The following is a 24276-nucleotide window of genomic DNA, read 5'->3' on the forward strand; positions in this document are numbered from 1 at the left end:
AAAATGGTAATAAGAATCCGATGTTATCCGACGTTATAAGATAATGTCAGATACAGCACAACGGTCACGCCATCAAGTTATGAAATCGCCAAATCATGATATTAAGAATATGATATAAAAGCAATAAATACGGAAAAAATGACAATTTTGAAATACAGGGATAAAAGAAAAAAGAATTCAGCAAGTAAACTTTAAATAATATCCGACTATCAAAATACATCACTAACTTAAATATTGGAATATTTTATAGGTTGTTCTCTGGCCTAATTTTATATTTATCGAAGTTAGGATCTTTAATCTTTCAACTCTCCGATTTGTGATCTCCACTCTTAATATACAAAAAATAATGATGAAAAAAAGAAAAACGAAAAAATTAGACTTTATATAATTAGACTTTAAAATATATTATTTTAATTTAATTAGACTTTATTAAATAAAAAATTTGGATGCTTAGCTCTTTTGTTATCATAAGGGAACAAATCTACGATATTGTAGTAGTAGTAGGCGAGAAAACAAGGTTTAAATTTTAAAACAATGGTTTAACCATTTATTCATTTTAATTATTTAAAATGTGGGCTACCGATAATTTTATTTTATACATTTAAAATTCATTTAATTCTTCGTTCAAAATATTCAGAGATTAATGTAGGATAATTAAAAATATAAAATTATATAAGAGCCTAAGAGTCTAAAGATATGACTCAGATAAGATTAATACGTTTATTTTCAGTCTTTTACAAAATTATTTTCAAAATATTTGTACATAGACTTTAGGGTATGATGAATAGACTAATTAGCCCTACGCAGAGTGCTTTTATTAAAGGCAGATTAATCTCTGATAATATTCTAATTACTCACGAGTGTACGCATTACTTGAAGAACAAAAAAAAGGAGACTCGAAAATGAAATGGTGCTAAAATTAGATATGAGTAAGGCATATGATATGATGGAATGGCACTTTATTTGGTTTATATTGGAGAAGTTTGGTTTTGACTCCCGGTGGATCATGTGGATTCGAGAATTAGTGACAACTGTTTCTTATTCTGTTATTGTAGAAGGACAACCTTATGGTTTCTTCAAACCAAATAGAGGTATTCGACAAAGAGATGCTATATCCCCCTATCTTTTTCTTTTCTGTGCAGAAGGTCTCTCCTTCTTGCTACACAAGGCAGAACAAAACAGACTAATTCAGGGTCTTCAGATACATAGACGATGTCCCAAGATCAACCACCTCCTGTTTGCTGATGATTCCATCTTATTCTGTAAGGCTAATCCTGAAGCATGTTCAAATATCCTGCATTTATTGAATTCTTATGAAAGCATCAGTGGCCAGAGGGTAAATCTTAATAAATCTGCTGTATTCTTTAGCCACAACACTCCGTCCACTAGTTGTACACTACTGGCTAACTCTATGAATATTAATCATATTGGGGCGCAGGATAAATACCTTGGTTTGCCTTCTACAGTCTCTAAATCGAAAAAGGCTTCTTTTAGTATGATCAAAGAAAAGGTTCAGAAAAGAATCTAAAGGTGGAAGCGCAATCTTCTTTCGTCCGGTGGTAGACATGTATTGCTTAAGGCAGTGGGAGAAGCTATTCCTATTTATACATTGTCTTGCTTCAAGTTGCCTGATGGTTTAATTTCGGAAATTCACTTTCTACTTTCTCAGTTCTGGTGGGGACAAAAAGGTTCTGAAAGGCGGATGGCTTGGATTAGCTAGGACACTATGACTCGCTCACGAAAAGAAGGAGGCCTTGGATTTAAAGATATCAGAATCCAAAATCTGGCGCTTTTAGGCAAACAGTTTTGGCGACTTGTGACACAGTCTACTTCCTTATTATCCAAAATCCTAAGAGGTAAATACTTTAGCAATGGTAATGCTATAACGGCAGAAATTGTAGTCTTACCTTCTTGAGAAAGGTCTTAATTGGACTGTGGGTACTGGTGAGAATATCCGAACCTTTGAGGATCCTTGGCTGCTTCCTCCGTATCCTGATTTCTGACATGCCAATTAGACAGGCTGTTTCTGAGTTGGTTCTAAGAGTTAAAGATCTAATTACTGAAGATAGGAATTGGAATTAGAATCTCATTCAAGAATTATTTCTCCAAGATGTTGCAACAAGATTTTGTCAGTTAAAATTCAGCAGAGTAGGAACAAATTGTAATGGGATTTGAACAAATCCAAGTAATATGATACAGTTTTAGGTTACATAATTGGCTATTTATTTTACCATCCATCTCTGGAGCTTTGTCCTAATTATATGCAGCAGAAAAAAGCCGTGGATTGATCTATGAAAGTTGAACTTGCCTCACAAAATTAAGCTATTTATTTGGAAAGCTCTCCATGACCGACTTTTCTGGTGCTTGCTCAGATTCATCACCGCATCCCATCTATATCGCCAATATGCCCCTACTGTCATGAAGCAACGGAAACAGTCACTCATTGTTTGATCGATTGCTCTAGAATTAAAGACGTATGGTCTCAAAGTTATCTTCGTGACTGTCTTCCCCCTCAGAGTTCTAACGACTTTTGGACATGGTGGACTGCATCAACAGAGATACTTAACTCGTTGAAAAATGCTGACCGTAATCCTCAATTGCTTGCCATCATTTGCTGGAACTGCTGGAAAGCTCGCAACCAGTTGATTTTTGAAGGTTCTACTTCTACTAGCAAGCTCTGTCAAGTTGCTCCGTGAAATCCAAAGAACTACCAGTTTAGGTCGTCATCTCCATGAGGCAAGCTCTTAGTTGCATTCAATTTGATTTATCATTCTTTCTTCTTAAAGATTTTTCTTCGTTTTTTGACCACTCACTGTTGGATGAATACTTTCAGTGTAGTGTTTTTGAAAAATCCCTACCTTTTATTATACTGTCCTACTTTTGAACATCTTTATATTTTATTTTTTAATAATTAATGAAATATAACCTACTATCTTTAGAAAAAAATATAATTAATAAAGAATAATTAAAATTCTAACTTATTCTTTTAATTTTTAAATAAAAAACCTTTTTATATTTTAATATTTCATAGGATGATTATCGAATCTTGCAAAAAAGTTTTTTTTGTAAGTTATTCACAATTTAATTTGGAGGATGTTCTCATAAAGATGCGTAAAATATTTTTTTTATAAAAATATTTATGTGTTGTATTATTATTGGACATATTAATAAACCAGTTATTTTTTAATTTTTTAACAAATTAAAATAAAATCGATTTTTTATAACAATAATAATAAACCCAATTTTTATCAGATCCGGTCGAACTGACTAATTTACATAATTTATTGGATTATGTTTTTTTCGTTTTTTTTTTAACAAAAATTAGGGATATACTTATCTTTTTATCAAAAAATTTAAATATGATTTAGTTTAGATTGTGTAAATCGATCGGATTAAATCGAATCTAATAATTATAATGGAACAATTAGATTTATTATTGTTGTTATAATAAACCGATTTTATTCTAATTTATTAAACAATAAATTATTAATTAATTTAATAAAAATATCCAATAATATCATAATACATATAAATATTTTTTAAAAAAAAATATTTTTTGTGTCTTTATCAAAATGATCCCCATTTAATTTACCAACCCTGGTTGATAAAGTGCAAAAGACCAAAAGTGGCTCCAGTCCTACTCGTGCGGTCTCCACCAGCAGTCTCACTCTCACCAACCCTCAAACTCGTGGTTGGTAAGCACGTGTTAATGCCACGTGACTATATATATGAAATGCCTCTTCTATTTTTAATTCTAACATCGAATGGATTTTTTTTAATTGTTAAAATAAATTAAAAAATAAAATATAATTTATAATTTTTTTATTATTTTACTCTCTTAATTAATAAATAAAATTGAGAAGATTAATTTTTGAAAATCACAAAAAAATGTATTTCTGGCTAGTCCAATTATTATCCAGTTTATCTAAGAATTATAACAAATAAAGAAATTAATTTTAAGTATGCAAAATATTTAATATTATTACTTCATTATGATTTTTTTTCAAATAATTATTATAAAGAAAAAGTAAATATGTTTTTGTGATGTATTATTATTATTATGGACATAGAAAAACTTTAAATTTTCATTAAAGAATTTATTTACAAGCCAACTTAAAATATTTGGATACATGCCAATAAATTATAGTTTAAATAATATAATCTCTTTATATTATATTTGGTAAAAACAAACAAAAAATATTGGGGTACATATGAATTCAAAGAAGCTATACGTAGATGGCAAAGAGCAAACCAACCAACCATGTTCGGAGTTGTCAAAAATCATCCTACTGTTGACTCCCTATGGCGATGAAAAGTCAAAAAAGCCTTCACAGGTGCCAAAAAGCGTGAAACCTAATTGCTTCGTTTCTTCTCCCCCAGCCCCTTTCTCCCTTCCTTTCTTTCATTCAGAAACAAATTGAGCCAAAAAAAAAAAAAAAACCCAGCCATCACCAACGCCGCAAGCAGTGGCACCCGTCCGACGCACTCAAAGCCGTCGTCCATCCGTCCATCTAGCTTCCCTCGTGCTCCAACTCTCCAACCCTGTTTGCTCTCACCGATCGCAGCTTCTTCCTCGAGGTCAGCTCGGCGTCCGACGTCTTCGTCTGCTCAGCCGCGCATCCGGCCCAAACCATTGAATCCCTCTTTCTTTGCGGATTGAATTTCTGCCCTCTTGCTTCTCGTTCGATCTGGCAGAGTGCTCTTTTTCCACCCCCAATCCATTCTGCTAACCGCATCACAGAGCACTAGTTGCGGAACTCTGCCTCGCTGCGCGGAGGAGCACGACCTTGAACTTCCGCCGCCGCCTCCGTCATCTTCTGAACAATATGTTTGTTCGGTCTCCGCCCTTGGAAGTTGGCTCGGGACTCGTGAGTCTTCAGTGGTGAAGTGAAAAAGAAGGAATAACAGTGGTCGTCGTCTGGTCTTCGTCGCCGTCGCGCTCAACTGCTCTCCGTCATTGTGTGCCTAGACTGCTCTCAGATCGAAGGTTAGTGCTCACTGCTAGGCTTGTTCTTCATTTTTTTAATGCTCGTGAGAACGAAGGTCTAGGATTATCCTAGTGCTACTCAGATTTTCTTTTTAATTTTTAGTTCTTGGTTCTTTGTTCTTTGGTATAGGAATCTGCTTCTACCAGTGCTACTCATATTGAATTGTGTTCTCTACTGTTGTACTGTACTCTGTTTTGTTGCTTTTTCTTGTGCTGTGTTAAAAAATTTTGTTAAAATCTTAATAAGTTTTGTTAATTTTTAGAACAGTTTGTTAATTTTTGTTTAAATTATGCTAAAATTTTGTTAGAATTGGGATCAGTCTCCTCTGTTAAAAATATTGCTATTTTTTTTGTTAAAATTATGTTAAAACATGAGTTTTTATTTATTCAATATAAAAGCATGAACTTTTATTTGTATGATTGAGTCTTCTCTGCTCCATTAGACTGAATTTATTTATTGAATTTTGCTAAATTATATTTTATTTTGAACTGATTAAAATAAATAATGAAATTTTTATTAATGAATTTTTGTTGTTAAATCTTGTTTGGATTAAAAAAGAAACTAAAAAAACTAAAAGAAAAAAAGTTTGTGCATAAAAAGTTAATTATATTTTAAAATATTTATTTATAATTTATTTATTATTTTATTATAAAATAATTTTTCTGGTTAAATTACAGTTGAATTAGTTGGATCAGTAAATCAATAGTTAAAATGGTTTGATGATCAATACCAATTTTCAGAACCTTGACAAAAATACAAACTCATAAGTCATAAGCTTTTCTAGTTCTCTCTCTTTCTCTCTCTAATAGTACTAATTGTTCAACAATACCCTAAACTACTATTACAGTATTACCTTAGGAACAATTATTATATTTGTTTATATTAAAATCGTTAAAATCATACCAATACGAATACAATTACTTGATTTGATTATTAATAAAATTACGCAGAAATTACACGAGTTTCACGGGTGCTTATTTTTTAAAAATTGTAAAACCTTTCAATCTAACACATTTTTTTCTTTCCTTGAGATTCACATAACTTTCTTCAATGTTAACTTTCTCTGGTTTAGCTGATCCCTTCCAGTCAAATTCTGCTACAACAGGTCAGATTCGGAATTTCATCTTCTCCATTTTCTTCCATTTTTTTTTCATTGCTTCCTTCACTTATGTCTGAATTTAACTCGTCTTGTTTCCCCCATTTTCTCCGAAACTAAAGATCGAAAATTAAGAGGGGATAAAGGACAGAACTTGTCGTTGCGATTGGCGTAAATTTTCAATACAAGTGTTGAGACGAAGTTATCATGGATGCGAAAGCTGCGAAAGCGTTGCAACTTTCAGCTCTGCTTCAACCGGAGAAGATTCGGTCAAAACCCAGTGGCGCTTCTTCTCTGATCATATCACGTGAGCCGCACAAAAAGTTTTTCCGGGTTTCGGTTTCGGTTAAGTTGCAGCCTGTTAGAACTTCCACGATCCGGCGCAGGGTAGCACCTTTGGAGGTTACTCGTTCATACGAAAATATCCCAGGTTTGTTGTGAGAAAAAAAAAAGAAAAAGTCTAGGAGCCAATGGCCTAAGTGTACAATGTGCACAATGAAGGTTTAGGAAGTATTAGAGATATGAACATTAGTGTTACGTTGTCTTGTTAGGTTACGTTTTTGGGATGAGTGGTTTCAGGAAATGGTATTAGAGTTCCAGATCCAGAAGGTCAAGAGTTCGAACCTTGGTGAACCCAAAATTAGCTTTTTATAACGTGAGATGTTTATTATCCCTGGTATCTGGATGATTATTCTGGATAGTATAGGTGATGTTCATTTTATTCATAAACCAAAGATTTAGCCCATTGTACACATTGTACATTTAGGCCATTGGCTCCCTAGCACTACTCAAAAAAAAAACACTGTTGGTTTTGAAACGCGCGAATTTGTATTTGTATTATTTTATTAATATGCTGGTTTGAAAAAATAAAAAATAAAAGGGCTTGTAACGTATTACGCGCTTGCTTTTCTAGCTTTGCATTTACATTTTCCAATTGTTTTTATTGTTATTGAAAGGACTGCTGATTTTGAGCTATCCGTCTTTCAAACAATGATTTACTAGCTACAATAAGAAGGTACAACGGACAGTGAACCTTACTTATACATTGCCAATGAATTTGGATTAAAGATTTGTTCTGGTTGTGCGGAAAATTGCAAATCTAATCCTCAACGTGCCTCCCCTGTAATGAATTTGGATTAAAGATTTATTCTGGTTGTGCGGAAAATTGCAAATCTAATCCTCAACGTGCCTCCCCTGTAATTAATTGTTACTGTAATTAATTCTTTGTTTTGCCTGAATTATATTCCTGTAAACATTGATTGAATAAGGAAGGATTTAAAGTTTAATTTGCCTTGCATGAAATTGATTTGAAGAACTTGTGCTCAGATATTTGTGACTAAATGTAGTTGGATATCTATGTTAAAAAACATGGCGTGTCAATATGAAAGATCAATAGACACTTCAGCTGGACCGTTCATAATAATTTCTATCAAGGTGAACTGAATATAACTGCAACGCCCAACTATTGTCTATGTATTTATCATTCTGCAGCTTCAAATAAATTTATTCTATTGAATAGTTGGAATAATCAACTTCTGCGTCTTTTGAGGAAAAATTATGGTCTCTGAGAAGATGTAATTTGGCTGGATTGCATATAAGATTGTAACTGACTAAATAAGTACTGCCCATTCTTATTTCTTAATGTTCATGCTCCTGTAGCTTCGACATTGGAATCTGGAACCTGTCATGCTCTTCTTGATGAAGAGTTGATTTTGAAGGTAACAACATGAAGTTCTTTGTCATTTTTAATTAGTCTATATCCATTTCGTTAGTGATGTTTATGCCCTCCATTATAGTAAGCAAGCATCAAGAAATAGTAAACTTTGCTTAAATGCTTTTTTTGCCTCAGCTTGCTATATATGTCATTATCTTACTTGAATTAATAAATTGCAGAGTAGATCACAAGAGATCGATCCATATTTAAATGGACGCTGTATATATCTTGTTGGTTAGTTTCTTGGCTAAAGTCATCATCCAATAATATAATTTCCAAGTATGACTATTGCAGCATTCAAAGTACCTTTAATTTGACATGCAGGAATGATGGGATCTGGGAAGACAACTGTGGGGAAGATTATGGCACAAGTGCTTGGCTATTCTTTCTGTGATAGGTTAGTATGGAAATTTATCATCTTTTTTTCCTCTCCTTCCAACAAAGAACTTGATTCGTTGATAGGTCTTGATCAATTGGGAGTATGAATAGAGGGAAAGGGCAGACAGAAGGACTATATTAATTGATTAACTGATTTGAGTTTTTGGAGAGTAGGCCTCTCGAATGTTCTCATTATCTTGTAATTCTTGAATAAATTACTTCTTTATTATCTCTGGACCAGTTATATCAGTCTTAAAGCAAGTAAATGATCATAATAATGCATCATTTGGATAGCGAATAGGCTAGTAGAATATACAAAGAATTGGTATGTTGCTTGAAGCTATGTACAGTTTCTGTGTGCAAAAACCAAGATGAACTTCAACTGGTGTTCATATTTAATTGGTAATAGAGAAATATAGTCAGATGCAACAAATGTATTATATGACTGTATTTCTGTAGATAGAAAAGGGTCATTCTAGTTATCCTGAGTAGTATGGTCTACTGAGCTGCACACAAAGGATTTCTGATTGAGATTATTATATAATACTGCACATATGTTTGACTATTACAATGCACATACTGTATATTTCACAAGCACTTTAGACATTGTGTTGATTTTCTGCATTTGTTGCACTTGTGGGTGCTTTAGTGATGCATTGGTGGAGGAGGAGGTTGGAAATTCTGTAGCTGATATATTCAAGCACTATGGAGAAGCTTTCTTTCGCGATAAAGAGGTCAGTTGAAGAGGATTATTCTTCTAGCTTATATGTATCCTCTTTGTTAAGTTGTTTTGAATTTTTATATGTTTCTTTTTCCAATCACATCCAGCTCCTCATTTTTGTCTATCTGTTGACATAAATTGCCCCATGAAGCTGTTGAATCAATATGTTCTGAAATACTAACTAATGACAGTACCCTAGTACTGTCAAGAGTATAGAATTCAATAATCAATTATGAAAACATCCCAAAAAAAAAGAAAAAAGAAATGGCATAAACAACTGCTTAGCCCACCCCTTGCTGTAGGGTAAGAGTCTGATATTTGGCTCTTGAAAGTGATGTTAATAGAAGTAGATACATCTGGTTATGAAATATGCTAACAAGCAACATCATTTCCAATTACTTTCTTGTGTTCTACTATAAATGGATCTGATTGATGGTTTTGTTATTGCATTCACCATTCATTTTTCTTGCTTATTTTTACTGTTTCAGACCGAGGTATTGCATAAACTGTCCCTGATGCGTAGATTTGTTATTTCTACTGGTGGAGGTGCTGTTATCAGGCCCATCAATTGGTATAATTATAATTATTAACATGTGAACAAGAAAATTGAAGTTTGGTGTTCATTTTTTTATGATTAACATCCCATTCTCGCCATCTTATGTATATGGATTGCCAGGAAACATATGCACAAGGGCGTCAGTGTTTGGTTGGATGTACCGCTGGAAGCCTTGGCACAGAGAATTGCAGCTGTAGGAACTAACTCTCGCCCCCTACTACATTATGAAGCAGGAGATGCATACACCCGGGTAACCTTTTTTTTCCCCCTCCTGCATACAATTTTAGTCACCCAGTCCTAGCAACTTCAACTTTTTAGCAATTTGCATCAAAGTTTACTTTTTTCCCCCTTCTGGTAAGTATTCTGACCTTTTGATGTTCTTCTGCAGGCTCTCCTGAAGTTATCTGCTCTTTTTGAAGAAAGAGGTGATTCATATGCCAATGCCAATGCCAGGGTCTCATTGGAAAGTACGCATAGATTTTCTTTTTGGTTTTGATTTTTTAAATAAGAATTGTGGATTTTTTTTTCGGAAACTTTGGGAATAAAACAGGACTTTATGTATTTCTTTCCCCCCCCCCCCCCCCCCCCCACCCCACTTATTGAACTTGAATTGTTTGGACCTGGAGACTCCTAAGATACTTGCCCAGCCTCGCTTTTAAAAAAGACAAAAGGAAAGTAGGAAAAGATCTTTAGTGAACTTAATTATTATTTCTACCTTCTTCTTGATGCTTTCCTAATATATATGGTTTCTGACCTTGTTCTTTATCGTGCAGAGATAGCGGCAAAACTGGGCCAAAGAGATGTGTCCAAACTGTCACCAACTGCTATTGCACTTGAGGTCTTCATACTCAATTCCCTCCCTACTAGTGTCATTTCAGGATGTTTTTTAAAAATATTTTGGTTTTTATGGGTCAAATGAAATGTTCCTAGGTTAGTTGAATAAAAATGACATCTGTGCCAATCTAGATAACACGCCTCTGCATCTTGCAGGCATTGGAACAAATTGAAGTCTTTTTGAAGGAAGAAGACAACAATTACGCAGAACGCTAATAAAAACAGACACAAGCATTGTTGACGTGTTCATATTTTTTCCGTTATATGCAAGCAAGGCCATGATAATATCGTGCAATGTCAATATGTTTTGAGTTTAAAAAAAAAAAAAAAAGAAGTGATGAAACCTGTCATATGTTTCTGCATAATTTGTGTTAGCATTTAGAATAAGCTGAGGAGCTACCAGCAGTGTTTATGTTTTGTTTATTGTTGATGTATATATATATTTGTAGTCGAGTTTGGTTGATCTGCTTATGTATTACTTCCTCCAAGAGGATTTTTATGTTGTAAAGTGGTCTGGTTTATTTATTTTTAAATAACTTTGTTTGTTCAACAACCTAAGCGAAAAAAAGACCTCATGTAAATTTATAAAAAACTAAAAATATATAAAAAAAGAATAAATAGAAAAATGTTTGGCAACCGGATGGATGTTGCCCCCCCAAAATAACAATGGTTTCTCAGGAAAAGTAACAAAGCAAAAGAACTGGTTGCAGAAAACTTGGGTTGACATATTTAGACAGCGTAGCAATTACATTAATTTATATTGACTGATATTTTTAATTAGCATTTTAATATTTTTAATCCAACAATCTAATTTTATATTTTTAATTGAAAATTTTAGAGAATTATTAAAATTTATTATTTTTAGATATCAGTTAGCTATCAATGTTTAAAAATATGAAATAAAATATGTTGTTAGATTATTAGATTAAAAGAATTAAATTAAAAAATTATTCTAATTATTAGTTATTCTTGGTACTTTTTTGACCTATATAGTTTGGGACTTACTTTTTATTTTGCAGATATAGCGGTTTTCATATTCAATGAAAAAGAATGAATTTTTTCAATTTTTTATTTTTTTGTTAAATATAATTTTTTTATTATTTAATATTTTTTATATATTTTTAATTAGTTAGGTTTTGAGAATCGGACCGGTCATCGAATCATTTTAGTTACTGGTTCACCAGTTTATTGGTCCAATTGGTCCAACAGTAGTTCATTCCAAAAAATTGTTTTAGAATAAAATAATAAATAAATTATAAATAAATATATTAAAATATAATTATAATCTAATATAAATATTAAAATATCACCTAATAAAATATACATATTATCATTATATTAAAAACTAACAATATTCTAATAAATCATCAGAAAATAAACTATAATACTCACGCAGTAAGTCATCCACATTATTAGGAAGATTAGGCTCTTTCTCACAACCTAAATCCTGAAATCAATAATTTCAACAAAAATAATTACCCTAAATCTTGAACCCTAAAATCAATAAATAATCACTCTAAACCTTAAAATCAATAAATCTATCAACAAAAATTCAATAACAGTAGACTCAGAAATTAAAAAACAGCAGCAGCATAACAAAGTCATTTTGATCAATAATTTCAACAATGATATTAAAATAAGAAATCAAAAGTAAAAAATAAAAAATAATAACAAATCTATTTTTATCAATAATTTCAACAATGATATTGAAATAAGAAATAAGAAATTAGAACATAGCATAAAAGAAAAAAAACTCTTGTAAACACTGCCACTAACCTTCGACAGAGGTGGAGGGCGACGGAGAGCAGGACAACGACGAGACGACGGTGAGCAACTCGTACAAAGAAGCCGTGGGAGGATGGATGCCGAACCGGGATAGAACAGACTCAACAGAAAGTTTGGGTTTGGGACAAAGCGAAGAGGGAAGCTGCGGAGGCGCCAACAACCACAGACGACAACAGTGAAACCGTTAAAGAAGCTAGGGTTTTGGTTTTGGGTTTGAGGGCTTTGATTTTTCCTTTTTTAGCTAAGCACTGAATGTCACGAGGGGGGGTTGGGGAAGCAGGCATGATTCATGCGGTCACGCACGTTTTTTTTAAATCGAATAAAACGACGTCGTTTAGTAAGAACTGACCGATTTTCGGTCCGGTTCAACTGACTAATTTTTGGTCCAGTCCAACCGACTAGTTCTCAATTTTTGGACAGTTCTCCAATTAGAGGTTTTGCGTATAGGACTGGACCGTTAACATCGTCAGTTCTTGGTTTGACCGGTTTAACCGATCAGTCTGGTTTGATTTTCAGAATTATGCTACCTAAAAAGTACGTAATGAAAGATCACATTCAACAAAATAATTTTAGAAAAATGGTAGAATTTATTCAAAGAAGATCACGCTAGTCCCCATATACAGAAATGGCAAAAGGGGGTGAGAACTTAAGATTCCAATAGGACACTATACGAAAAACCTAAGGAGATATGCAGCTTAAATCTAATCGTTTATAAGGTCACAACAGTAATCAATTATACAAACAAATGCAATTACAAGTATATGATAGTATAATAGTCATATATACAAGTAAGAAGCCACTAGCAGAGAAATGTAGCAACCAAGTATGATACATGTCTGGTTCTACATAGGTCATGAGCTCATGCGTCGATTGGCTATTTGCAACCCGACGGTACCCGACCCAAGTCCAAATATAGCTACTCCACTAGGTCGGTCGCGCACCGGTGCCCGAAATACAGTCGCAGCACTAATAAAGAATGACCCAAAAATACAAGATGTTCCCAGTGAGTAATAATCCATATGGCAGGTGTCTCCACGTTCATATAGTCTCTGGCCAGGCTGGATGGAAGTCTGCTCTGCCAAGTATGTTTTAGCACCTTGAGGTTTATAGTTTCTTTTTCTGCGGTACATCCCGACAAAATTTATTTCTAAAGGATTTTTTCGCCCTTCTTTTATAAAAACTTGTATCCAGTCCTTTCTTAAAATATCTCAGCCATATCATATTTTACCATTTTGCTCTTTTTACTTAACTTTTTACCATTTTCGTTAGATTTTTAATGACACTTTTATTATTAATGTTATTATTTTACCATTATATATTTATATTTTTTCTAATAGACTTTTTCTCCTTCACTAAGTTAACTAATAATTTTTATTTTGTGCTTTATGCCTAAAATTTTTATTTTTGTCCTAAGTACTCTAGTTTTACCATTTAACATTTTTAGCGTCAAAATTTTATCGAATTAATCCTAATAGTTTTCTATGACTAAAATTACTCCTAATATTTTTATTAAAATCTAATTTTTACCATTAGGGACCTAAAAAAATCAATTTACCCTTTATTAATTTATTTACTTGCTCTAATTACTGTTTTTTACAATTTTACCTCTAACTTTTACTAAAAATTTTATTTAGACATAAAATTTTATTTTAAATATAATTTTGACTCAAATAAGTTATACAATTATTATTTGACCCCTAAACATATTAAATTCAAAATTTTACTTATATCTTGTCTATATTATGTTTTTAACCTCTTTTTTATCTGAAAATGACTATAACACCTGTTTTATTTTTTTTCTACTTGTTCCATAGAATTAAAAATATTTTTTTTAACTATTTTTAAACTCTTTTTCACCATAATTTTCGTGCTTTTAGTGACTAAAATTTTCAGAGATACAATTTTTACACTTTTCTTCACTTTTGTGACGTTTAAAGTTTGAAACTTAAACCCTAAGTGCTTCCATGGTTCCGACTGATACAACACAAAATTTAGAGGCAATTATACATTATATTACACATTTTTATAAAGTCAAAATAGTGGTAACTCACAGAGTTTTCAGAATTTCAGAATAAGCACAAATTCACTACAAAATGGCTCGTATAAACACCAAAAATAAGCATAAATATATTCTAACTAATCCTAAATCTTACCTCTTATTTACTTCATTTATTAAACCTTTCACACACTAAAAAACATACACACAACGGAAGAAGCACAGTTAGTGAAGGTTCAGTTTCGTTTTTTGGCCGAAAGTGTCGCAAAAACGTCAAAATTCAACCACTTTGAACTTGAATTTCTCTAACTCCTTAGGCGTGCTCCATGGGTGCTTCAAGAGTAGTTTTTTATATATGGAGGAGAGTAAGAATTTATCATGGCTACTATTAAAAAAAAGAAAAGGAAAGGAGAAGGAACAAGAGTCTACCTTGCCGAAATTTTGGTATAAACACAAGAATTAGCGAAAACGGGCAAATGTTCGTGTTTATATGGCTTGAGTCCTTGAAGAACACTTGAAGAACAATGTATAAATAGTGAGGAATAAGGACTAGGACGTGGAGGAGTAGTGCAGAATTTACTCTCTCTTTCTCACTCTAAAACACGGTAAAAAGTAACAAAATGCATAAAGTATTTGTGAATTTTGTGACCAATATTTTCTTAAAAAAAAAATCAAAGTTTTGCTAAATTTATGATAGTAAAAGAGGCTGAAATTTTAATGGTCAAATGTTGGGATTTAATGAAGAAGGGGCATGAAAACGAGGAAGCTTGGTTAGCGCTTGCATGTCAAGTTTATTCACAGTTAACTACAGTTAGTTACTCGGGGTTAAAATTATCGCAGAGAGGGAGGGGCGTGTTGCTTTGAAAACAAGCAAGAGAATTTGAGTTCTCTAGGAGTCGTTTGCGGAATACTAAAACGAAAATAAAAAATTAAACATCAACATCTATCAACAATCAAGTAGTATGCATATAAAACTAAATATCTTAACAATCTAACTCCACTAAAACTAGAAAATTGGATACAACTAAATTAAACTAACTAACTAAAACGGTATGCATATAAAAGATTTAAAATAGTACTCACACTATCAAACCATCAGGCCAAATCGTCATCTGTACAATAGGAGCTAGTGGAGAGTCCTTTGGCTGGTACCGTGAGAGGATTATGGCACCGCAGTGTTTGTCACTGGAGGCGTCGTCAAAACAGTCAACTGCTGAGCGGACGAAGGTGGTGGAAGAGTCAACTCTGGTGGAGGAATCCACTCTGGTTAAGTAGCCAGACTACTTCCTGGTTGCAAGGGTGGTGCAGCAGAAGGAGTCACGTAGTTGGGGTTAAGAACCATGATGAACGGCTAGTCTGGTACACCCATTGCCTATGACGTCCTAGATGTAGTCGGAATAGAGGGAAATGACCAAGAAGTCCCAGAGGTACCAGTAGACACCCTCCTTGTACCACGACCATGAGGCCGATTTGTCACACCTCTGCCTGTTGTCATGTCTGCAAAGAGCATACGAATTAAATTCAAATTTGTTTCTATTAAATTTCACTAAAATTTTTCAAAACATAATTCTTTACTTAGAATTAATCAAATTAAAATCTTAAAAAAATTCAAATTTTCAACAGCAATTCCCATCATTCTTATTTTTCAATTTCATTCAAAATCTTAAAAAATTTCGATAGAACCTCCCCTAAAATTTAGATTTTTTCACCCTTCAAAGGTTCCATCCAAACCAAATATCTATCAATCCTACTCAAATTTTCAAATATCAAACATTTTACTTAACATAAGTTTTTCTTAGTTTGTTATTTTTAATTGTCTTTAAGTTATTAATTTTTTCAATAATTAAGACAATAAACAAGGGTTCAAAACCTAATTCACCCACCAAGAGGGTTCAAGCATTATTATTAATAAAGTTTATTAATATATCTATTAATCCCTTTTTAATCTTTAATCAACTTTGGTTCAATCATTTAAACAAACTTTGAAAACCTAAATCGTAATACCTAAAACGTTAATCAACTCAAAAACCTAAATCATAATACTAATTAACAAATAAAACATAAATTAATCTTAAATATAACTAAAACGAAAAATAATTAATTAGAAAATGATCATGTTACCAGAGAAGGGAGACGGGTGGTTAGAGGTAGTTGTTGGTGGTTGCTAGAACGTCAACAACTATTACTGGAGGCAGAGGGAGTGGCTGGCACAACGGGAGCAGCTGGTAGAGTTGTTTGGCGCTAGGGGAGAGAGAGAGAGAGAGAGAGAGAGAGAGAGAGAGAGAGAGAGAGAGAGAGGTTGCCAGAGGGAGTTGTTAAGGGAGAGATGAGAGGGTTAGAGAGAGAGAGAGAGAGAGAGAGAGAGAGAGAGATAGATAATGGGAGGCAAGAGGGTGAGGAGAGAGAGGGTGATTCGAAATGAGGGGAGAAGAGGGTTCGCGATTCGAATTTATCTGACGGTAAAGCTTTGCGGTGCTCCAGAACGCAATATTTCACTAATTCAGGTTATCGTCGGATTTATTCGCTTGTAAATTCGACAGTAATGCTTGCATCAATTTCTCTTTTTTTATCGTTGGAAAGTAGAATCTGACAGTATTTTTTTATCCCCGACGAATTTATTGCCAAATTTGCTGATAAATCCGACGCTAATGTCTGACAACAAATCCGACAGTAATTTCGCCGACACTAAGCATTTTTCTTGTAGTGGGTGGTGGTGACGACAACGATAATAAAAGAAAAAGCCGAGGAAAAAAGAGGAGGAGGAGAAGAAGAAAAAGCGTGTGATATAGAAAACAGTTATAACAATTTTGTTAGATTTGGTTAAGTATTTTACTTGGTTGTAGAGTTTTATTGTTTATTGAGAATTTGAGTTATTTCAAAAAAAAAGATTATTATCAAACACAATTTGAGTTTGTTATTTATTGGATTTTGATATTCATATACTTTGTTATTCTATTGAACTTTGTTCAACATTAGTTTCCTTTTTTGCTATTTGACATTTTATAAATTTTCTATTTGTAGTTTAATTTATGTTTGGATGTGATTATGATTATATATTTTTAAATTTAATTTCGTTTGCTGATTATAGGGGGTGGATAGGATACCCATAAGGAAGGATTATAATTCAATTTTTTACTATCTACATGTAGAACAGGGACAGGTTTTATATTCGTTAAAAAAGGGCGGGATAGGATCAAGCAGGACAAAAATTTTTTTGACTTTTTTATCTGCGCTGTTGTCATCCTTACATGTGAAAAAAATACAGTTTACATCTACATTTTTTAAAATTTGTATATATAAATTAATAAAATTTAATTGTTAAAGATAATTTAATACTTGTACTAGTCAATTAATAACTAATTAGCTGCTAAAAATTGGCTAGTTAGGACTTAAAGAGTTGTTTACCTATATTTTTTCTTTATTAAAATAAACAAAAAGGAAAAAAAAAAGCATGTAATAGATTATAACTTCATTTGCCTCTTATTACTGAATGTTCCTTTACATAGGCATTACTACCGCATCAGTTTCTCTCTTTTCTGAACTCAACTCTGGTTTACAATCCTGTTTGAAAACTATAATTTCTTGTCGTAGTTATCCTTTTTTACGAGGGATTAATTTTCTGTTTGGAAGAAAAAGGTGTAGTTGTGCAACAAGAATAATCAACGGAATGGGTTCATATATATATATATATATATATATAAACTAGACAAGAGCAATGCTAACGAACATAAATGGTATAGTCTTTCCATCCTCATCTAAAAGTCTCGAGTTCAAGTCTTACTCTTAATTTAAAAAAAAAAAACTAAACAAGAGTAATAAAAATGTCAAATCTCAACAGCAAAACACCTCTGGATGGAGCATCCATGAGTGATAAAGCTGTAAGAATAGAATTCGCTGAAACCTTTATCACACGCAGTGGCATGCAACTGTCCATCTTCAGTCATTTTAATATGAACTCTAAGGCAACAAATATCATCAAAATTCTCATTAAGTTCCAGCAGTTTCATTGATTTATGACGTTTCCAAAGGAGAAACAAGTCGTCAGCTGCAGTCTTAACCATAATGGGCTTTATTCCCAGAGGCACAAGAAAAAGAGAGCCTTTCACTATCTTCCGAACCCAGGTTCTTTCCACTCTGTTGAGTTCATGCCCCACTAACATTGGCCATGGATTTTCAACATACTGATACAAAATTTCACCAATCCATGCTGTCTGAAACCCATAACCAGTCGATGACATATTTTTATTCCACGCCTCTTTCATTTGATTATAAACCCAAGATGTAAGAGATCCATCATTAGAACCATCAGAACCGGGGATGTTCTTGAACTATTCCCAACTACCAACCACTGGGTCAAGAATCTCGCCAAGGATGCCCGACTTCTGCGATGGTTCTCCCACCACGTAGACCTTTTCGTGGAGGGCAGTCACTCTGCCTTTGTCACGAGGGATGCGCATGCTGGGACCCTGTCTCCAGCGGTTGAAACGGCAGTCAAGAACTCACACATCGGCAGAAAGGGCATCACCGGAATAACCGCCGATTATATAGATGTCATGATTTAGGAGGGGGCACATGGTGGATGGTCGGAACGTGGGTGAAGGACTGAGTGGAAGCCGGAGGACAGGGTCGGGGTCGTCAGGGTTGACCATGAACCATTGGACATGGTTGGAATCAGGGTAGTTGACAGAGAAGTATAGCATGGTTTGCTTACTATAAAGGGTGGTGTGGGCTTCATAGAAGAGCGGAGAAGAGAGGAGGGAGCGAATGGTTTCGGAAACTTGAGACAAATTTGAGTGGTAGGACCGTGGCACGCGTGCTAAGCAATCCAATGCGACATCGTTGGGAAGAGAGGGGATTAGCCCGTCTTGCTTCTCTTATTCTTGTTCTTGTGTTTTTGATGCTTTTGATTTTTTCTGAGCACCGACAGCTTCGGCTAACAATGACATTGTTGTTGCTTTCTACTTTAAAATAAAAAGTAAAAATAAATATAAATATTCATTAATATATAAAATTAATATAACATTGTTAAAACGCTTGGATAAAAATATGTATAAATATATTTAAAGTTCGATCGAGAATGTTTTTTGTTCAATTTTTTTTTTCAAAACTATATTTAATTTGGATAAACAGCATAAGACATCGAGTTGACTATTTAAATTTTTTCGAAATTTTTTAATTTAAGGTTAATTCTTTAAATTATTCTAATATTAAATTTTCCATAAACATATTTTATTAATTGAAACGCACCGTTTATTTTTTAAAAATGTTAAATTTATATATATTTTTATGAAAAATTAATATGGTTGTGCATGTATATGCTGAAGATACTAGAACAAATTGGAGACTCTTTATTTGAAGCAAGAAAGTCACAGTCATACTTATAACGATGATGACAGTGATAGACATAAACGCTAATGGAAAAGTATGCATTCCATAACCTAACCAATTATAGATTTTGCTCACAGGAAGTTTGAACTGCGAGGAATTAAAAATTAAAAGGGACGTGATACTAACCGGATATATATATAAAGTAAAACACACTGCATGGAAAGTTGACCTTCAAGAATGATATCAAATCTGAACTGCAAAACACCGCCTAAGAGAATATTGTTTGGGACCAAGAAGAGACATAGCAGAAAACTCCAACAACGCTTTCATTGGGCAACGCTTTGCGGGCCTCCACGTCTGGGAAAGCACTCTGTAATGCCAACATGGCACGCGTGTTAAGCAGTTCGAATGAGAGATGGAGGGACGGGATTAGCTTCTCTTCTTCTTGCGGAGGTTTAGGGTTAACTAAATGTGTACATGAGGAGAACGAAGACATCTTTTTAGTCAATGAATTTAAAAGATAACATAGATCAAATGAAAAGGTCGGTGGAGAAGTACTTATTTTTCGGAAAAAAAATATTATGTAAGGCTATTATTTTATATTTTAAATCTTCCATATGTTTTAACAATTCAAATTCAAATATAATTAATCTACACGATTTCTAAAATATGAAAATCAACTCCATCCAATTCAAATTTTTAAAAGTTTGTTTTGTTTCAATTTTGAATAGGATTAACAAATATTTTAAAAAATAAATTTGGATTGTTAGAATAGTTAATTAACTCATCAACTTAGTGGAATTTGAATCTAATCTTTTGTATACAACAACTATTCAGAATCAGACCTAACGAAACTCTCGCAACAAATTAAATTAAGGATTTTGTTGTTTTCATTTTTAAGTATTTTTTATTTTTAGAATCTTTTTAAAAATAATAAAATTATATTTTTACCATAAAATTCTAAAAATATAAAATATTTAAAAGAAAAAAATACAATATTATAGTAGATTTTAGCTCTCTTGTTAGATCGCACAATGACCTTGGTGCTCAGGTATTTTGATGGACAGTTCAAAATTGAGAAACATCAATCACATGGTAACAAAAATTTCACAAACCACGCCCCTTCAATTAACAAATATTTGATTTTACTTACCCTTGCACCACAAATTAGAAAGACTTATTGTAGTTCAATAATGTTTTACATCCATGTAAAAAATGTATCAAAATTATTCAAGTAATATTGGCCAGATGCGCTCCCCTCCCCTTCCCTCTCCTCGCTCGTTTGTCATACACGCGCTATATATAACGTGCTGCAATATAAATCTTTGCTCAACGTAAACCTTTTGCTGCAACGTAAATCTTCTTTTCTGCTCGCGTTTTCTTCTTCTTCTCTACTTGCGTTCTTCTTTATTGATCTGCATTGCCTTCGTCGTTCTCCTCTGATTGCTGATTGTGTTCATCTTCTCATTTTCTTCTTTCGAGCTGGTTACGTTGCATTTATCTTCTTCCTATTCTTCTTTGTTTTCTTCTTCGATCTGCACTCTGAATCGAAACAATGGATGACTCAACTTCAAATCAGTTAAATGAGAGCGATTTAGATTATTCTTCTAAAACGAATCAAAGTGACGAAGTTTGGATTATTTATTTTTGAATCGAATTGAATGGAATGCAATTGCTAATTTAAATTGAATTAAATTTGAATTGAATGGACGGAGGTGTACTGAATTGAATTAAATTGAATTGATAATATGTGTAAATTGTAGGAGAGCTGTTTGAATTTAATTTTATACAATGGATTATATTTCATTCACTCAATACTATACAATTGTTTCTACGCATTCGGTTCATTATGCAGAAACTGTTCGAATTTGATTTTATATAATTGATTATGTTTTGTTCACTCACTCTATAACGTGTTCGGTTCATTATGGAGAAAGCTGTTCGAATTTGATTTTATATAATGGATTATGTTTCGTTCACTCCGTACTATACAATTGTTTCATCATGAGTATGCGTTTTGGTTCATTATGCAGAAAGCTGTTCGAATTTGATTTTATATAATGGATTATGTTTCGTTACTATACAATTGTTTCACCATGAGTACATATTTCGGTTCACTATGCAAAAAGCTGTTCGAATTGAATTTTATATAATGAATTATGTTTCGTTCACTCAGTACTATACAATTGTTTCACCATAAATACGTGTTCGGTTTACTATGCAGAAAGATGTTCGAATTTGAATTTATACCATGGACATATAATATTCCATTCATTTAGTACTATACAATTATTTCACCATAATAACATGTTCGGTTCATTTTTGTTCTGCACAATTCAAAACTTTTCCTCCTCACCTTCTACTGTTTCTTCACCATAATTATTCATTTATCTTATTTGTACGAATTAATCTGTGTTTCTACTATTTAGGTGTTAATTATTGTTTATACCATGACCCAACACTAAGGTCCAAGTTCAAATAAGATAAAAAGGTTCAATCCACAGATTGGCCTCCCTGCATAATCGACCTCTACAGAAGTGGTCGGAATCAACACAAACTCCATCCAAAGAAGTCGGGAGCGAGGATTAGCTAACAGATAGCACTTATTCAAATAAGTAACAGTTCTTAAAATCTTTCAACCTACTTTCAGGAGCCATATCTCAACTTCTCTAAGATAAAGGGACGGTTATCCTCCTTAAAAAGTGGAACTACTCCAACGGTGGTTATTGGTTCACCACTATAAATACACTGACACCCCTCAAGTATCACTAAGTTCCAATACTCTCTAAACCTGCCTAGGCTCCTACTGACTTAAGCATCGGAGTGTCTTTGCAGGTATTACCCCCATTCTTTCATACACGGAAGTCGAACGGAGGCTCCCTGACGCTAAGCAAGTCGGAGATTTCCCTCTTCAAACGATTAGGCCAACCTAGCGAGTCCAGCTCACTAATCTCCGGTTACCCAACGTAACAATTATATTTCTAGTAATATTTCTTTTTCAATTGTAGATTTGCATTTAAGCGAAGAAGAGCTAAAAAATCTTGCCTTGATGCAGGTTAAGAAGATACTTTAGGAGAATAGAAGATCACTCACAGACTTTCCGAGGATGCCAATTCCATCAAATTGTATTACCGCGAGCACTAATGATCATTTATTGATAGAAGAACTAAACTTTGATGTTGATTCTTTGACAAATGAGATGAATCATTGTTTGCAATCATTAAAAGATGAACAACGAAGTGCATATGAGAGAATTATGGCTGCAATTTATGGGACCAAATCAGGTTTCTTTTTTCTATATGGATATGGTAGAATGGGAGAACATTTTTGTGGCGAATCCTTTCTGCTTCAATAAGGAGCCATCGTGATATTATTTTGAATGTGGCTTCAAGTGCGCGTCATTACTTCTTTCTAATGGAAGAAATGTACATTCCAAATTTAAAATTCCACTCAGCATTACTGAGAATTCTGTTTGTAATATGAAGCCAGTGAGTCCTCATGCTAAACTATTAGCAAAGGCAAAACTCATTGTATGGGATGAGGCACCAATGATAATGATAAGTAAATATTGTTACGAAGCTCTTGACAAGTGCCTAAAGGATATTCTTCGGTTCACTACAGGTTAAAAACAAAATTTGCCTTTTGGAGAAAAGGTCGTAGTGTTGGGTGGAGATTTTAGGTAAATTTTACCAGTGATTCCAAATGGTTTGAGACAAGACATTGTTCAAACAACAATCAGTTCTTCATATATTTGGCAATTTTGCACTATTCTTACTTTGACAAAAAAAAATGAGGCTAACAATGGGTTCTGTTGGGCTTAACATTGATGATGTCAAAAAGTTTAGTCAATGGTTATTGCAAATTGGTGATGGCTTAGTGGGAGATTCCACCCAAGGTGAATCTCAAGCTGAGATTCCTTCTGAAATTTTAATTAACAATTTTGATTCTGATTTGGATGAGCTTATTAAATTTGTTTATCCTAGTCTCTTGCAAAACATGGTTCACGTTTCATTTTTTAAGCACTGGTGTATTCTTGCTCCTACTTTAGAGGTTGTTGATGAAGTCAATAATTATCTGATGTTCAATCTCCCACGAGAGAATAAAATATATCTAAGTTCAGATTCACTGTGTGTTGAAGAGAAGAATATAGAGACAGAGTTAGATGTCTTTTTAACTGATATTTTAAATGGAATAAATTCCTCAAAATTACCACCTCACAAGCTAATCGTCAAGGAAAGTGTCTCTATTATGTTGCCGAGGAATATTGATCAAGCATGTGGTTTGTGCAACGGTACTAGATTGTAAATTAGAAAATTGAAAAATCATATAATTGAAACTGTTACTCTTATCGGTCTCAACATTAGACAAGTTGTCTTGATACCAAGAATTAACATGGTGTTACGGCCCGGCCCAGAATCAGCTTTGGGCCGACCCGACCCAAGCAGTACCCGACCCGGATAGACGCCCTCCAACCGACCCGGACACGCGTCCTGTACGGCTCACACACGGCCGCAAGACAGCGTCCTTGGAAATATGGGCCTGTCCCATAAGGGGGCCCACTACTGACATGTATATAAGGGGAAGATTGGCTCTTCCCCCGAGGTACGTCACCTTACACATCACTTCCCCTGCTTGTACGATTTCTGACTTGGGCGTCGGAGTGTCTTTGCAGGTGGCACCCCCCTTCGTCCATTCACCAGCTCAAGTGCTCGCCAGCTCGGCTAGTCCGCTACCAGTGCGACCCAAGTTAAGACGTCCTCACCTACCCATCTTTCCACCTGTATACCCGACCTGTCCGGAATCCGACAACCGAACACATGGTGTCCAATAATGAGACTTTGCCAATGAAATTTTATCGTAGACAATTTCTGTGATTGTTT

The 24276-nt window shown here is 33.7% G+C and overlaps 1 protein-coding gene and 1 pseudogene across 3 annotated transcripts; one reads left to right on the top strand and one right to left on the bottom strand.

Moving 5' to 3' along the window:
* Positions 1-4228: 4228 nt before the first annotated feature.
* Positions 4229-10823, top strand: LOC112791226 (shikimate kinase, chloroplastic). Of its 3 annotated transcripts, none has more exons than XM_025833963.3 (12): positions 4229-4987; positions 6061-6093; positions 6207-6514; positions 7744-7802; positions 7978-8032; positions 8123-8195; positions 8826-8910; positions 9386-9468; positions 9574-9703; positions 9842-9920; positions 10227-10291; positions 10444-10823. In XM_025833963.3, exons 3-12 carry the CDS (start codon positions 6292-6294, stop codon positions 10501-10503), a joined length of 912 nt encoding a protein of 303 aa, XP_025689748.1. In that variant the 5' UTR covers positions 4229-4987; positions 6061-6093; positions 6207-6291; the 3' UTR covers positions 10504-10823. The 3 variants fall into 3 exon arrangements, with proteins under 3 accessions (XP_025689748.1, XP_025689747.1, XP_072089531.1); XM_025833962.3 differs by having other exon boundaries at positions 4239-4987; positions 6020-6093; XM_072233430.1 differs by lacking the exon at positions 4229-4987 and having other exon boundaries at positions 5735-6093.
* A 7428-nt stretch (positions 10824-18251) lies between these two features.
* Positions 18252-19474, bottom strand: LOC112781212 (F-box/kelch-repeat protein At4g39590-like; annotated as a pseudogene).
* Between the last annotated feature and the right edge of the window lie 4802 nt (positions 19475-24276).

Source organism: Arachis hypogaea, chromosome 3 (assembly GCF_003086295.3).
Source record: "Arachis hypogaea cultivar Tifrunner chromosome 3, arahy.Tifrunner.gnm2.J5K5, whole genome shotgun sequence".
Lineage (NCBI taxonomy): Eukaryota > Viridiplantae > Streptophyta > Magnoliopsida > Fabales > Fabaceae > Arachis > Arachis hypogaea.

What these genes read in the sequence shown, in the direction of transcription:
- LOC112791226 (XM_025833963.3), top strand. Translation starts at nt 6,292, where the DNA reads ATGGATGCGAAAGCTGCGAAAGCGTTGCAACTTTCAGCTCTGCTTCAA. An exon ending in ACGCTGTATATATCTTGTTG is followed by an intron (nt 8,033 to 8,122) that starts GTTAGTTTCTTG and finishes TTTGACATGCAG; the next exon opens with GAATGATGGGATCTGGGAAG. An exon ending in TGCCAGGGTCTCATTGGAAA is followed by an intron (nt 9,921 to 10,226) that starts GTACGCATAGAT and finishes TTTATCGTGCAG; the next exon opens with AGATAGCGGCAAAACTGGGC.